At 37.7% G+C, this 12,846-nt stretch overlaps 1 protein-coding gene across 2 annotated transcripts in view; it reads left to right on the forward strand.

Annotated features, from left to right (window-relative positions):
- Nucleotides 1-245: 245 nt before the first annotated feature.
- Nucleotides 246-12,846, forward strand: part of TFCP2L1 (transcription factor CP2 like 1) — a 38,171-nt gene continuing 25,570 nt past the window's right edge. The window contains exons 1-2 of one of the 2 annotated variants that reach the window (XM_087920437.1): nucleotides 246-616; nucleotides 10,160-10,311. In XM_087920437.1, coding sequence (XP_087776563.1) covers nucleotides 555-616; nucleotides 10,160-10,311 — 214 coding nt within the window. In that variant the 5' untranslated portion in view covers nucleotides 246-554. The remainder of the gene's footprint in view (nucleotides 617-10,159; nucleotides 10,312-12,846) is intronic. The other variant, XM_026708082.2, reaches the window with a different exon arrangement.

The raw sequence follows: 12,846 nt of genomic DNA on the forward strand, positions 1-12,846 counted from the left end.
CGGGGGAGGCTGCGAAGTGTCCCCCAAGAGAGACGAAGCGCCTCCGCCCCGAGTGCCCAGTCCAGCAACGAGGGAGGGGGGACGCCGACCGAAGGGGAGGTATTCCGGAGAAGAGGCGCCCGCCTCTCGCCCTGTTGCTGCGCCTCCCTCATCTCCCCCCCGTCTCCCCTCTGCTTCGGTGGCTCCTCCTCAGTTTTTCCACCTATGCCGCGGGCGATAATAAGCCGAGGAACCGGCGCCCAGGCGCGGCGGGGCGGAGGGGAGGGGAGGAAAGAGAGAGAGAGAGGGAAAAAAAAAAAAAAAAAGCTCCAACCCCAACCCGGGAAAGCCAAAGGCATTCGCGCCTGACCTCAGCGCTGGGAAGCGGCCGCCCAGCGGCTCACGCGGCTTGACCAATAAAAGCGCAACCGAGCAGTTCGAGAGCTTGCCGCCGTCGCTTCTGCCTCGCCGCTCCCGACTTGACTGACTTGACCTGAGCGCCTCGAGGTGACAGCTCGACCCGGCCGAAAGGATTGGACTCGGGGGTCGGCTTGGCCGGCGAGCGGAGGGCAAAGATGCTGTTTTGGCACACGCAGCCGGAGCATTACAACCAGCACTCGACGGGCAGCTACTTGCGGTGAGTCAGGCGAAGGCGAGCAGCCCGCCGAGAGGGTCGGAGAAAAGGACGCGGGATGCCCACGAGCCTCAAGGGGAAAGAAGGGGAAAAGATAAAAAAAAAAAAACCGCGCGTGGAGGATCAACCGGTCAGGAGAAGCGAAAGTGGCTGCTGAGGAGAAACCATCGCCCGCTACTTTGGCGAGGCGGCGTTGCATTGGGGCGGCGGCGGCGGTGGTGTCGCTTCGGTCTGAATCTGGGGAAGGGCTGACACGAGAGAGGTTTCTGAAGCGAGGGGCTGGGGGGACGGGGACGAGGGCGACCCGAGGGCATCTTAACAAGCGCGAATCAACCCGTGTTTTTCAACGTGCCCTCTTCAGGAGGGATCCTGAGTTTTTGGTGAGAGGCGTTGGTGGGGAAGCGGCCGGCGGTCCTGCGGGCGGGAGGAGCGGAGAACGCAGCTTTATAATGGGAAGAACCAACCTGAGCCCGGAGTTTGGATGGTGTTGTACTGTAACGTATCGCAATCTCGGTCCCGAACGGCTTTTTTCGGGTAATTGGCTGCATCACTGATGGCGAAAGCTCCACTCCGCTTTAAAAGTTTTGACATCATACGATGAACGGTGGGGGAAACAACAAAAGAAGGGAAAGAGGAATAAGAACAACCGAATGGCTGGTTTTGTGAATAGACAGGTTTTACTAACAAGGATTGTGCCCTTTTCCCCCAGATCAATGAGTAAGGTCCAAGTTATAAATCTATAGAGATTCTCGGTCATTCAGCTCAGGGCTGTCCCAAAGGTGCTTTTTTTTTCTGAAGAGCTGAGGAAGCTTCTTGCATGAGAAGTTAAACATCTTCCAAGAAAAACCAGAAAGCCCAATTGCCTCTTGGAAAAAACAAACAAAAAAAACCACCTTTGGGACATTCAAGTTATACATAAACGCTGCTTGAGCGTCTTTATTTGGGGATGACTTCCTGGATGTTAGAATGTCTGAAATGGGTCGATTCCATCCTGGGAGCCTGTTTGCATTGTGGTTACTCTACAAACCGGGAGAGAGGGATGTATCTAGGTTGTTACACTTTCTATGAACTGCTGCCGGTTCTCTGTGTAGTGGAATATATTGGGGTACTTAATGACCACTCTCCAGAGTGGATATCTGAGAAATATTTAAAGAGGTGAATATTGCAGAAAACTTCTGCCAATTACAGCTCCTGTTTCATATCAGTGTGTGGGTTAACTATTTTCAGAGTTAACTATTTCAAATCAGGCTAATCAGATTAGTTAAAAGTGTGTGACTTAGGGAAACTGGTTTATGGCAGAGTCTGAAGATGGAAAGATGGTACACCATATAATTTGGACTAAATAACCAGCAGTCTGGCATTCTGTGGTTCCCCCATTTGTGTCTGTCAATTATGGTTTTTAAAATCTCATACTTTTTCCCCTCACTGCCTGTTGTGGGAGGTTCAGTGTTGAACTGTTGTAATATACTATGTTGTGAAAAGATTAAGACATTTACTAAATCATAAATGAAATGCTATTCTAATTTGGCAGGCATATCTTTTCAGTAACCTATGACTTTCTTTTTTGTGAGTATATGCCTTATAGTCAGTTTTGACTCCTGACAATTACCTGGACATGTCCCTGCAGTTTTCTTGGCAATGATTTTTGGAAGTGATTTGCCATTGCCTTCTTTATAGGGCTGAGATAATGATTGGCCCAAGATCACCCAGGTGATATACTGCCTAAGGTAGGACTAAAATTTGCCATCTCCTTTTTTCTAGCCCGCTTTAAGCAATACACCAAACTAACTCTCCATATAGAACTCTGCAACTTTATATATTCGTACCTACAAATGTATGAATCCATCTTATCTTTATTAGAATCCAATAATCAATGAAACCAAAGGATCTTTCAATATGAAAGATGTAGTACCAAAAAGCGAGAAATAGAAGCAGAAACATTTAAAAATAAGGCAAGAGTTATAGTGGTTATAGTGTGTCTCTGTCTTAGCTTCTAAGGTTCAAAACCTTTGTTTTTGCTGCAGTTCCTTATGCAAATCCATGTCAGAATATGCAGTGATAATGCAAAGCACTGGGTGGGGTGGGGTGGGGGAACCCACAAGAAGTAAAAGAAAAGGAAAGCAGGAGATAAGAAAAAAAAGAAAAGGAAATGTAACTGAATCAACATTCCACAAAACTATTAATTAAGTCATTCTATCCCTGCAAGTCATCCTTGCTTCAGCCATCTCTCTGGGGTATCTATAGACACATTGCTGTTTAAGAAACAAAAGATCTTGTGACATTTCAAAGCAAAGAAAAATAACCAATTTTAAAGATTGAAAACTGTCCAATTTATTATAGCATAAAAGTTTTGAGGATATCAGGTATCAGGTTTCCATCAGAAACTCCATCGGAAACTCTTGTTAAGTAGACTGTGATCAACAAAACTTTCATATAATAAAAGATGCTTAGTTTGTTGCAGAAAAAAACCCAAACATAATCCACAGAGCAGTCCTTCTTAACTAGATGTAGATGATTTTTAAAAGAAAATAATATATTGGTTATATTGAATAAAGATGCTCAGATGAGGTTGCCTGAAGTAAATCCATTTAATAAACACATTTGGAAAACACAAAGTGTTCTTTCAGAAGTGCCAAGCACTTGTGGATTTAAAAGACTGTTCAATGATTCTTTAAATCTGTGGCCTCAACCCTGCCCCCTCTACCCCACCCGTTTATGCATGATGAGTAGTTCCTTTAATTAATTTTACTTACTGGACTTGATGAATCCAGTTTTTTCCTGCCTTATTTCTATGTTATTCATGTTTTACTTAAGTATCCTTAAGCAAAAAAGGGAACAGTGAAAGACCAAATGGAAGGACTTCCTTTGAGCCCCCTAAGAAGCAAGCCATAAGTGGAGGACTCCTTTGTTTTAATATGATTTTATGTATGTAAATTAGGAATTTTTTTAAAATGTAAAATTGTTCATGCTGCTTAAAAATACATTGTTTGGCAACATCTTTTAGAAGCTATCTAAAATGCCATAATAAGTAAACGTTTTTTCAGAGTTCCATAAGTCTTCATCAGATTGGATAGAATTGAGGGTAAGGAAAGCAGAATTGGTTGAGTAAAATCAGAATCACAAATCATATTGTTTGTTTGGCTTGCGTTTGTTTCTGTGTTAATTTAGTCATTGTGCCTGAGAAGCCACCTTTCTTGCTTAGAAGTTTTAATGTCTTAAATGTCTTGTTGAAAGCAAGAAGTCTTGCTAGAAGTTTTAATGTCATTATCTAAGGATATGTGTTTCCCAAAAGGTGGTAGCACCTACCCAATCTATTCTAAACTTGGAGCTTAGCTTACTATTTGGATAAAAAAATTACAAGGAATACCAATAGATATGCTAATTAGAAAACAAAACATCCCAGAGAAATGTAGTGATGCACCAAGATAACTTCATGTTTCTATGAAGTCACCAGGAGCTGAATATGACTTGAAGAAAACTTTACAGAAGGTTATAATATATTAAGTGAAACTTGAGACCTGTCGCATAGCATTTTGCTTACTCTAGTCTAGTTAAAGCATGTGAGAATTTGCTTAGGTCAGGAGCCAGGTTTCTTAAACCTTAAACCAGGTTTCTTAAACCTTTTCCCCTCTTGTCCTTCCAATGGGGTACATTTCAATTTACAGATTTCCTCAGCCAGCAGCATTATCCTGCTGGTTAAAAAGTCTGGGAGTTGTCATCCTTACTTACCTATCTACTTTTCAATAGATCTGAAAAGGGTAAGTAAATAATTGACGCACAAATGTGGATAATGCCATTTTGCCAGCTTAACTTCCCAGAGGCAAACACAAATACTTCTGAATTTGCTGAAGTCTGAATTTGCTGAAGTTCTGAATTGAAAGATAAGGAACCCTGCTATGATTGTTGTCATTTTTAAAGTTGTTTTTCCCATGCATGGGGGCGGGGGGGACTGCTGTCTTTAGCTTCTCTCATCACTGCTCATCTTTGTTAGATGCATCCAGTGCATTTTTCTGTTCTGCACAATTCCGAAAAGCACAAGAATCATCTGAGATACCTTTGCTGGACTGGAGTAGAAACTACCATTGTTTCAATCTTATGTTTCAGTTAATATAATAAAATTATGCTACAGGACATTCAGGCTAATCATGTTTAGCCAATATATTGCATGGAGCCAGGCCATGGGATGTTTATGATACAATATATTGTGCAAATCCAGAAACTGAAGTAAATTCATTAATTTATCCACGAATGAGCAAATAGTGTAGAACAGTTGTCTTGCCACCAAGGTGAATTCATAGCAGGCTTGGTGGAAGCTGATGTTTCATTGTACAGTCAGTTCCCATCCATATGTGATTCCCAGGTACTGCTTATGTTCTTTTAAAACCTCTGTGTGAAGGACAGAATCCTTTGAGGCTAACACTGAGTCGGTCTTTTTAATGATTTTGATAGAATTAAATGTAACAATATTTTGCATTTTTGTCTCGACTATTTTCATATCATTCAGCCTGCTGTTACTATACATTTATAAAGTGATCATTGGTGTAAGGAAGGTTTACCTGTATTATTTCTGATCAAGATAGATTTCCTTGAAAAACACAATATAGTTCCATTTAATTTGGAGCTTCAATTCACAGCAGTCTGATGCTTCTTTGGTTTACAGAAAATCCTAGTACAGAGTAAGTGTCTTTAGATAACTTCACAACCCTGCTTTGTTGCTTGCATAAGACACAGTGACAGAGTTTACCCAGCACTGAAACAAACCAGACTACATAATGGTTTTCCAGAATGTGTGAACCCAGCCCCAAGTGCTTATTTCTGATTGTTACTTTTAACTGTACACAGAATGGATTCTTAATCCCTAATGTTAACATTCTGGTGGGGTGGGCGAGAGAAGGAAAGTAGGGAGAGAAAATTCCCACGTTTTTCCAACGTTGACTCTAAGAAGAAACTTAACAACTGCATCAATAACTTAACAACTGCAGAGGTTCACTTAACAACCTTTGTTAACCTGTGTTAAGAAAAATCATAAAATGGGGCAAAATCTTTTAACAAATATTTCAATTAGCAACTGAAATTGTGGGCTCAATTGTGGTCGTAAGTCAAGGATTACCTTTTGTGCTAGTTATGGAAGCAGGGAACCTGAAGAGTAAGCATTCTTCATTTGGTTACCAATGTATATATAGGGCATGTTATTTTGTTTTTTTATAAAGAAATGTTCTCTAGCCCAGATTTTCTGGTCAAAGGCTAATGCTCTCTAGTCCTTGTTCAAATCAGTAGCAGACTAAAATTAAATGCGGCCTTATGAGATTTATTTCCTGTATTTCTACCACCTAAACAATATTTCCAGCAATATAATTATAATTTTCCTTCTTTGGATCTTAACTTTTCTGATCAAGAAGACAGCATAGCTTTAAATGGATTCTTGAATGTGAAACTGAACATACAATTTAAATGAGGGAGATTTATTATCCCATTGTTCATCTACTTCCTTAACTTCACTGGATGTTTTAAAATTAGCATTTTCCCACTGGAATTGAACTAAGCATATACTCATGAGAATCAGGTAAAATAGATGGGGGCATGGGAATTGGAGTACGAGGAAGAGAACATGAGTCTGTGGAGACCCCCATCTAGATGTAGGCTTCTGGGCAGAACTGAAGTGTAAGAATTTTGAGTGTGGGATGATTCTGGAAAGGGGCAGGTCTTGTATTCTTTTATCTTTTCTCGTCTTCTTTTTTTCATCTGTTTTTGTAATACTGCAAACAGCAAGTCTTCTGGGAGGGAGGCCTGTGATTTCACCATGTGCAATTCTGCTACCAGCCCAGCCCTTGGGATGGGTCAGGCCTATAAAACTAAATCTTTCAAAAACAATGGCTATAGTTCACTGTAAGGGATTTTTTTCATAAAAGAAATGCAAATATGCCATATAAAATGGCTGGGGGTGGGGGTGGGGGAAGAAAGAGGTCACACCATCTGGAAAGTTTTCCAGCCCTGGAACAGCAATCTCAATTTAGCTCTGAGGTATATAACAATAGGTGTTTCAGTGTGGAACCTATTAAAGGCACCGTGATGTTTTTCCAGTATACATGCCAACAGATAATAGGGAAATATCCTTTACTACTTTCCTTAAAAAATAATAATTCAAAAATTAACCCTTGTTTATGTTTTCTAAGGATAGAACATGGTTTTGGACAATTTGGAATGCCAAAATATGACATTATTCTAATTTAAGCATATTTCCAATCCACTTCATCCTTCAATCTGTTCTGAACTAAGTGCAGACTTTCTTGTAAGAATGTCTACCGGTAGTCCTTGACTTATGGCCATAATTTAGTCCAAATTTTCTGTGGTTAAGCAAGACAGTTGTTAAGTGAGTTTGTGCCCCAATTTATGACCTTTTTTGCCACAGTTGTTAAGTGTAGCACTGCTGTCGTTAAGTGAATCTTTCAGTTATTAAGGGAATCTGGCTTTCCCCATTGACTTTGCTTGTCAGAAGCCAGCTGGGAAGGTTACAAATGGGAATCACATGACCCCAGGAGTCGGGACAGTGCAACAGCCATAAATACATGCCAGTTGCCAAATACCTGAATTTTGATCACATGACCACGGGGATATTGCAATGGTCGTAAGTGTGAAAACTGGTCTTAAGGAACTTTTTTCAGTGCTGTTGTAACCTTGAAGAGTCACTAAATAAATGTTTGTAAGTCAAGGACTATCTATATATAGGCTATAAATCTGTTTGAAATTGTGTTTTATTGTTCTTTTAGAATATGTAAATTCTATTAAAACAAACAAGATTCAGGTCACAAGACCTGATATATCTGGAGGGCACCAGATTGGTGAATGCTCATTTAGCCACTACTTCACTCTAGTTTTTGATTTAGCAAAAGGAGGAGATTGTGTGCTCATAACAACCACTCTTTTTAAAACTTCATTAATATACAGTCCTTTTATACATTTCCAGTTATCATTATGGCAGTTCTCTATATTGAGATGGTATAAAGACTTTATATCGTAGACCTGAAGAGGAAAAGAACATAATGTACTTTATTGGTTTAGATTCTGGCTAACCTAAATTCTATATTGCATTTAAAATGTATTATTTTGCTGTCTTTGAAACAATTATTTCAACAAACTATGAAATAAAGAAATAATATTGTCAGGATGTTGTCAGTTACCAGGAAAGCTGTCTAAATTTTCATGTTTAACTTTGCAGGTTCACATACTTTTTAACTTTAGTTCTCCATAAAATGAAATCACATTCTCTTTCAGTTAAGAACTTTTATCATGTTTACTGTCAGACAGATGTGATTAATGGATTCAGCTTTTTTTTTTTTATCTTCCCACTGGTAAAAAAAAGTGAACTATTAATCTGTGTAGGCACAAGAGAAACACCTTCTTGCCTTAATTTTCAGTTGATGTTTATTGATAATTGTAGATGTGGTGACATCTGGAAAATGTAGGGTTTTTTTTCTATATGCACACAAATATTTATGGAAGACAGTTGACCGAATGTTGCATCTCTTGAATATTTAGAATCAAAAGCAAAAATGAAGCCAATTAAGTTGAATGAATTTGAGTCATTAGAAAATAAGAAAATATTTTGATGGCTTCTTCTTAGAAAAAGGCACAATGTATGCTTTGTTCATTCATTTTATAGACCACAATGATCTATGGATACAGCATAATTAGTTTTAATAATATAAAATATTAGTTTCCTGAAACCTCATGGTTTCCAACTGGATTTTTCATTATATACACTCAGTCTTTTTAACTTTTGGCATATATGTTCCTAATCTTATGACTAAATGGTTTTAGAATGTGGCCCAACTTGTTTGGAAATACTAAACATAGACTTATCTACAATCAAGAAGAGTGGTCTTTAAAAGCCACATGATTGGAAATTTGGAGATATAATCCCAACATACCCCACCTGGAGGCACACCTGGTATACCTTACTTTATCTCAGAAAAACTAAGTCTGGGCAGATATGATTCATATTTGGATGGCAGACACTGGGAAATACCTGTAGGTAAACATAGAGTGAAAAAAACTTATTGGAAAAAAACAGTGGCAACCATATCCATACTGCTATTGAAAATACATGAATAGTCAGGGAAGTCATCAGAAGTTGAAGAAGACTTTAGTTCTAACTTTTCTGGAGGACAGCAGAATATGAACAAATAATAGATTTCCCCTGCAGTTATCAAGCTAAATATACATATAGATATTATCATGTACTATTAACTGAGTATGAGATTCATGCCTGGAATCTATTATACATGCACACATGTCTTTGTACCTAGTTTGTTTGTTTTTTAAATAAAGTGTACGTGTGTGCGCGTGACCGAATCACTTTTGAGACTGGGAATAGTTTCTAGGAATGGTAGTTTCTGGGAGGACAGACTGAGAGAAGATGTTTCCTTGTTCTTGGTGGGAGAGGTTAGTTATGAGGAAGTTGCAATGATGAAGTGTTGGAGTATTTTGGAGTGTCTTGTCTTATCAAGAACAATTACATAGATTGAAGCATATTTTGGGAAATCTGCCTCCTTTTACCAAGTCCTTTATTATTATTATTTTTAAAAAACAACTATTTTCTAACATGATCTGCATATCTTTATCATAAAGATAACTTTAAAGTAAAATCTGCCTTGAATGCTTTAATTTGCTTCTTCCTCATGGAATATTTCAGTGCTATTTTGTTGATGGCAAAAAAAGGAATTATGTATTTCATATTTCCTTTTGAATTGCTACCTCCCCTTTTATCTACGGAGATTCTCAGTCATCCAGGGCCTGGTTTTCCCAAAAGTGCTTTTTTCAAAAGGCAACTGGACTTTATTTTTCCTTGAAGATGTTTCGCTTTTTATCCAAGAAGCCTCTTCAGTTCTGAAGAACAGCTGAAGAAACATCTTGGATGAGAAGTAAAATGTCTTCAAGGAAACACAAAGTCCAATTGACTTTTGAAAAAAAAAAAACACCTCTGGGACCCTTTCTTCACATCAATAGTAGGAGTATGTGTTCATACATTATTTTTCTGTTTTTCCCCATCCTTTTTTCGGCACTAGATTCCATACATCCAATGAAGTTGATTAGAGTCCATAAAAACCTAGAGAATAGCAAACTTCTTAAACTTTAATACGCCACCCACCGCCCAGCTGCTCCTGCTCCTAGAGACTAACATGACTCTTTCTTTAAAAAATAATTCAATCTGCATCTATGAATGTGACAGAATATATCATACTGCATTAAATAAGATTACTTGAAAAACAGTATCATCACAGCATATATTTCTAAAACCTTTTCTTTGTGTATCATATTGAGTTTATTGTGCCAGTTTTCATCATATAAATATAATTTCAAATGGATTGAAATTGATATCGGTTTTGTTTTTTTGACAGGTTTAACATATTAAATGAATGTGTTCACAAGAAAAATATTCATAGAGTATGGGTTCAGAGGATTCTGCCTTTAACTCCATTGTAGCTGTACAGTAAAAAAAAAAAAAGGCAACCCATTGCTAACTAAGTTTTTATTTTATTTTTTCAGTGATGTGCTTGCTTTGCCATTCTTTAAACAAGAAGAGCCTCAACTTTCCCCTGAGAATGATGCAAAACTCCCTCCATTTCAATATGTGCTCTGTGCAGCAACATCTCCTGCCATAAAGCTTCATGAAGAGACTCTGACTTATCTCAACCAAGGTAGGACCAAAACAGAATTGAATGGATTCTGACTGAATTGATTTTTGGTGGTTTGAAGACTAACATATTAACAGAGTTGTAGGTCATCTAGTCCAACCATCCTCCCAATCAGGAGACCCTACACCAGGGTTGTCAAACTCATGGCCTGAGGGCCGCAGGTGTCACGCGCTGGCCATGCTCGTGCCCGGTTTAGCAAAGGGGAAAAAAGTCATGATACATCATGTGATGCTGCTGTGACAATGCAAGTTTGATAGGCTTGCCCTTCACCATTTCTGACAGATGGCAGTCCAGTCTCTTCCTGAAAGCTTCCAGTGGTGAAGCACCCACAGGGCAAGCTGTTCCATTGGTTAATTGCTCGAAACATATGACTAAACATAGCAGACCCTAATTTGGTCTCAAGGCTGCTTGTGCATATCTGGGGGACCAACATAATTTAAGGTATTGTGTGTAAAATGTGCCACAGTGGAGTAGAATTATGCATATTTAAGAAGATTATATATTCACTGCTTCTGTGTTAGGGGCATATTTGACATATGAAAAATATTGTGATTGCCAGTTGCAATGTTGTACTCATTTAACCTTAATTCTTCTGTTAAGGTAAAAAAAAAAACAGCATTTTACTGAATGGTGAGAGATTGTAGATTTTGCTTTGTGACTGCTTAAGACAATACTATCTGGTTACCAAATCTAGGAATCAAAGTGCAATAGAAAAATACAAAACGTACACCATGTAGTATGGAGATTCTGCTATAAAATGCTGGGTAGTACATACCAGTCTTTCCCAGCTAGTTCCCCCTAGGTGTTTAAAATTTATTTCTTTAGAATTCCCATCCAGCATAGCCACCATTTGGCCAGTAATTCTGAGAGTTGTCAGCCAACACGTCTGGAAGACATTTGTGTTGGGTGTATGCATTGTATGAATTGGGGGATGTTGTGTATGATTCTGGGCTTCTTAGATAAAAGATGCAACACAGCAATAAATATTGAGGCCTGAATAGTGATTGGTTTGTGGAAAAAGTATGTTTGTACAGCCCACAGTTCTTAGGTTGAATTTGCATACTATTGATAGTTTATTGCATGAACCCAGTCAGTTGTGCTTTAAGCTATTTTTGGAGATTTCTCTTTCCTTAATAAACGTGTGAATATTTCTCACATATTTTTGTATGTGTATCTGCGTTATATATTCGCTAGAAGCCATGCTTCACACAAACTTAGACTGACAAAATTTAAAATAAGATACTCCATTTTGTAATGAGCCATGATGGTGCAGTGGTTAGAATGCAGTATTGCAGGCTAACTCTACCCACTGCCAGGAGTTTGATCCTTATTGCCTCAAGGTTGACCCAGCCTCCCATCCTTCCAAGGTTGGTAAAATGACCCAGATTGTAGGGGGCAATATGCTGATTCTGTAAACCACTTAAAGAGTGTTGTAAAGCATTATGAAACAGCATATAAGTCTAAAGTGCTATTGATATTTCTAATATCAATACCAATAATTTTCTCTGTAGTAAACACAGAAATATATTCCTTTCTTCTTCTACTACAAATAGCAAAATAATAATAATTTGCATTTATTCACATTTATTTTTCCTGAAATTATAAATTTTCCTGTGAAAAGGAACAGTTTTATTAATGAATGAAAATATTATTTTTAGTTCTCTTTTATTAATATTGATGACAATGCTTCCATAACCTTGTTTGGGGACAAAATTAATTTGTAAATAAAAATATTATGTTTTCAATATGTTCTGTTATTGCTTTTAAAATATTGAATATTATTTATATTTGCTCTTTAGTCTTTTTAATATCAATTCAGTATAAAACCATATCAACTGTAGAATCCAACTTCAAATGGATATTGAAATATATTCATTTTTTTTATTCCTGAAAATAAATTAATTTTAGTAGTAATATAGTGATTTAAGAACTTAGAATTTAATGCTCTACATGGCTTTTTAAAATTAAGTCTATTGGATTCAGTGCATTTTTATCCTAGCTCATTCTAGCAATTCACAAATGCCAAAATCAGTTTTGCACTCTTTGATTTGATACTGGGGACAAGCACTCAGATTGGTCCCCTATGGGTCAATCCTATAATCACTATTTAGTGTGGATGAAATATATTCTGTTTAACAGGAATTAGCTATTTAACAACCACAGTTGGAATTGTTTTTGGAAATATGTAACTAGACATATATAACTAAAACCCTCCCAATATTACTACATGTTTACAAAGCTCTTGTGTAATTAAAAACTGACAGCAACTATATAAATAAGAGTGCTATAAGGATTTACCAAGAACAATATAGTAGTGCTAGAATAATACTTTGGATATACTTTGGATAAGTAGGCATTATGAAAATTGTTAAAAAATTAACTTAATCTATGTTTTATTAAATTAAGGTCAATGCAGTCCTTCATTCTATTTCCTTATTTTCCCCAAATATTATTGGAAATTAAGCCCCAGAGGAAAAATTCCACCTCATAACTTACAGTCCTGTTGAACTATTATTCAAAGATATATTACCATTTTTT

Source organism: Pseudonaja textilis, chromosome 1, assembly GCF_049901715.1.
Source record: "Pseudonaja textilis isolate UNSWEBS1 chromosome 1, rPseTex1.2, whole genome shotgun sequence".
NCBI classification, from domain to species: domain Eukaryota; kingdom Metazoa; phylum Chordata; class Lepidosauria; order Squamata; family Elapidae; genus Pseudonaja; species Pseudonaja textilis.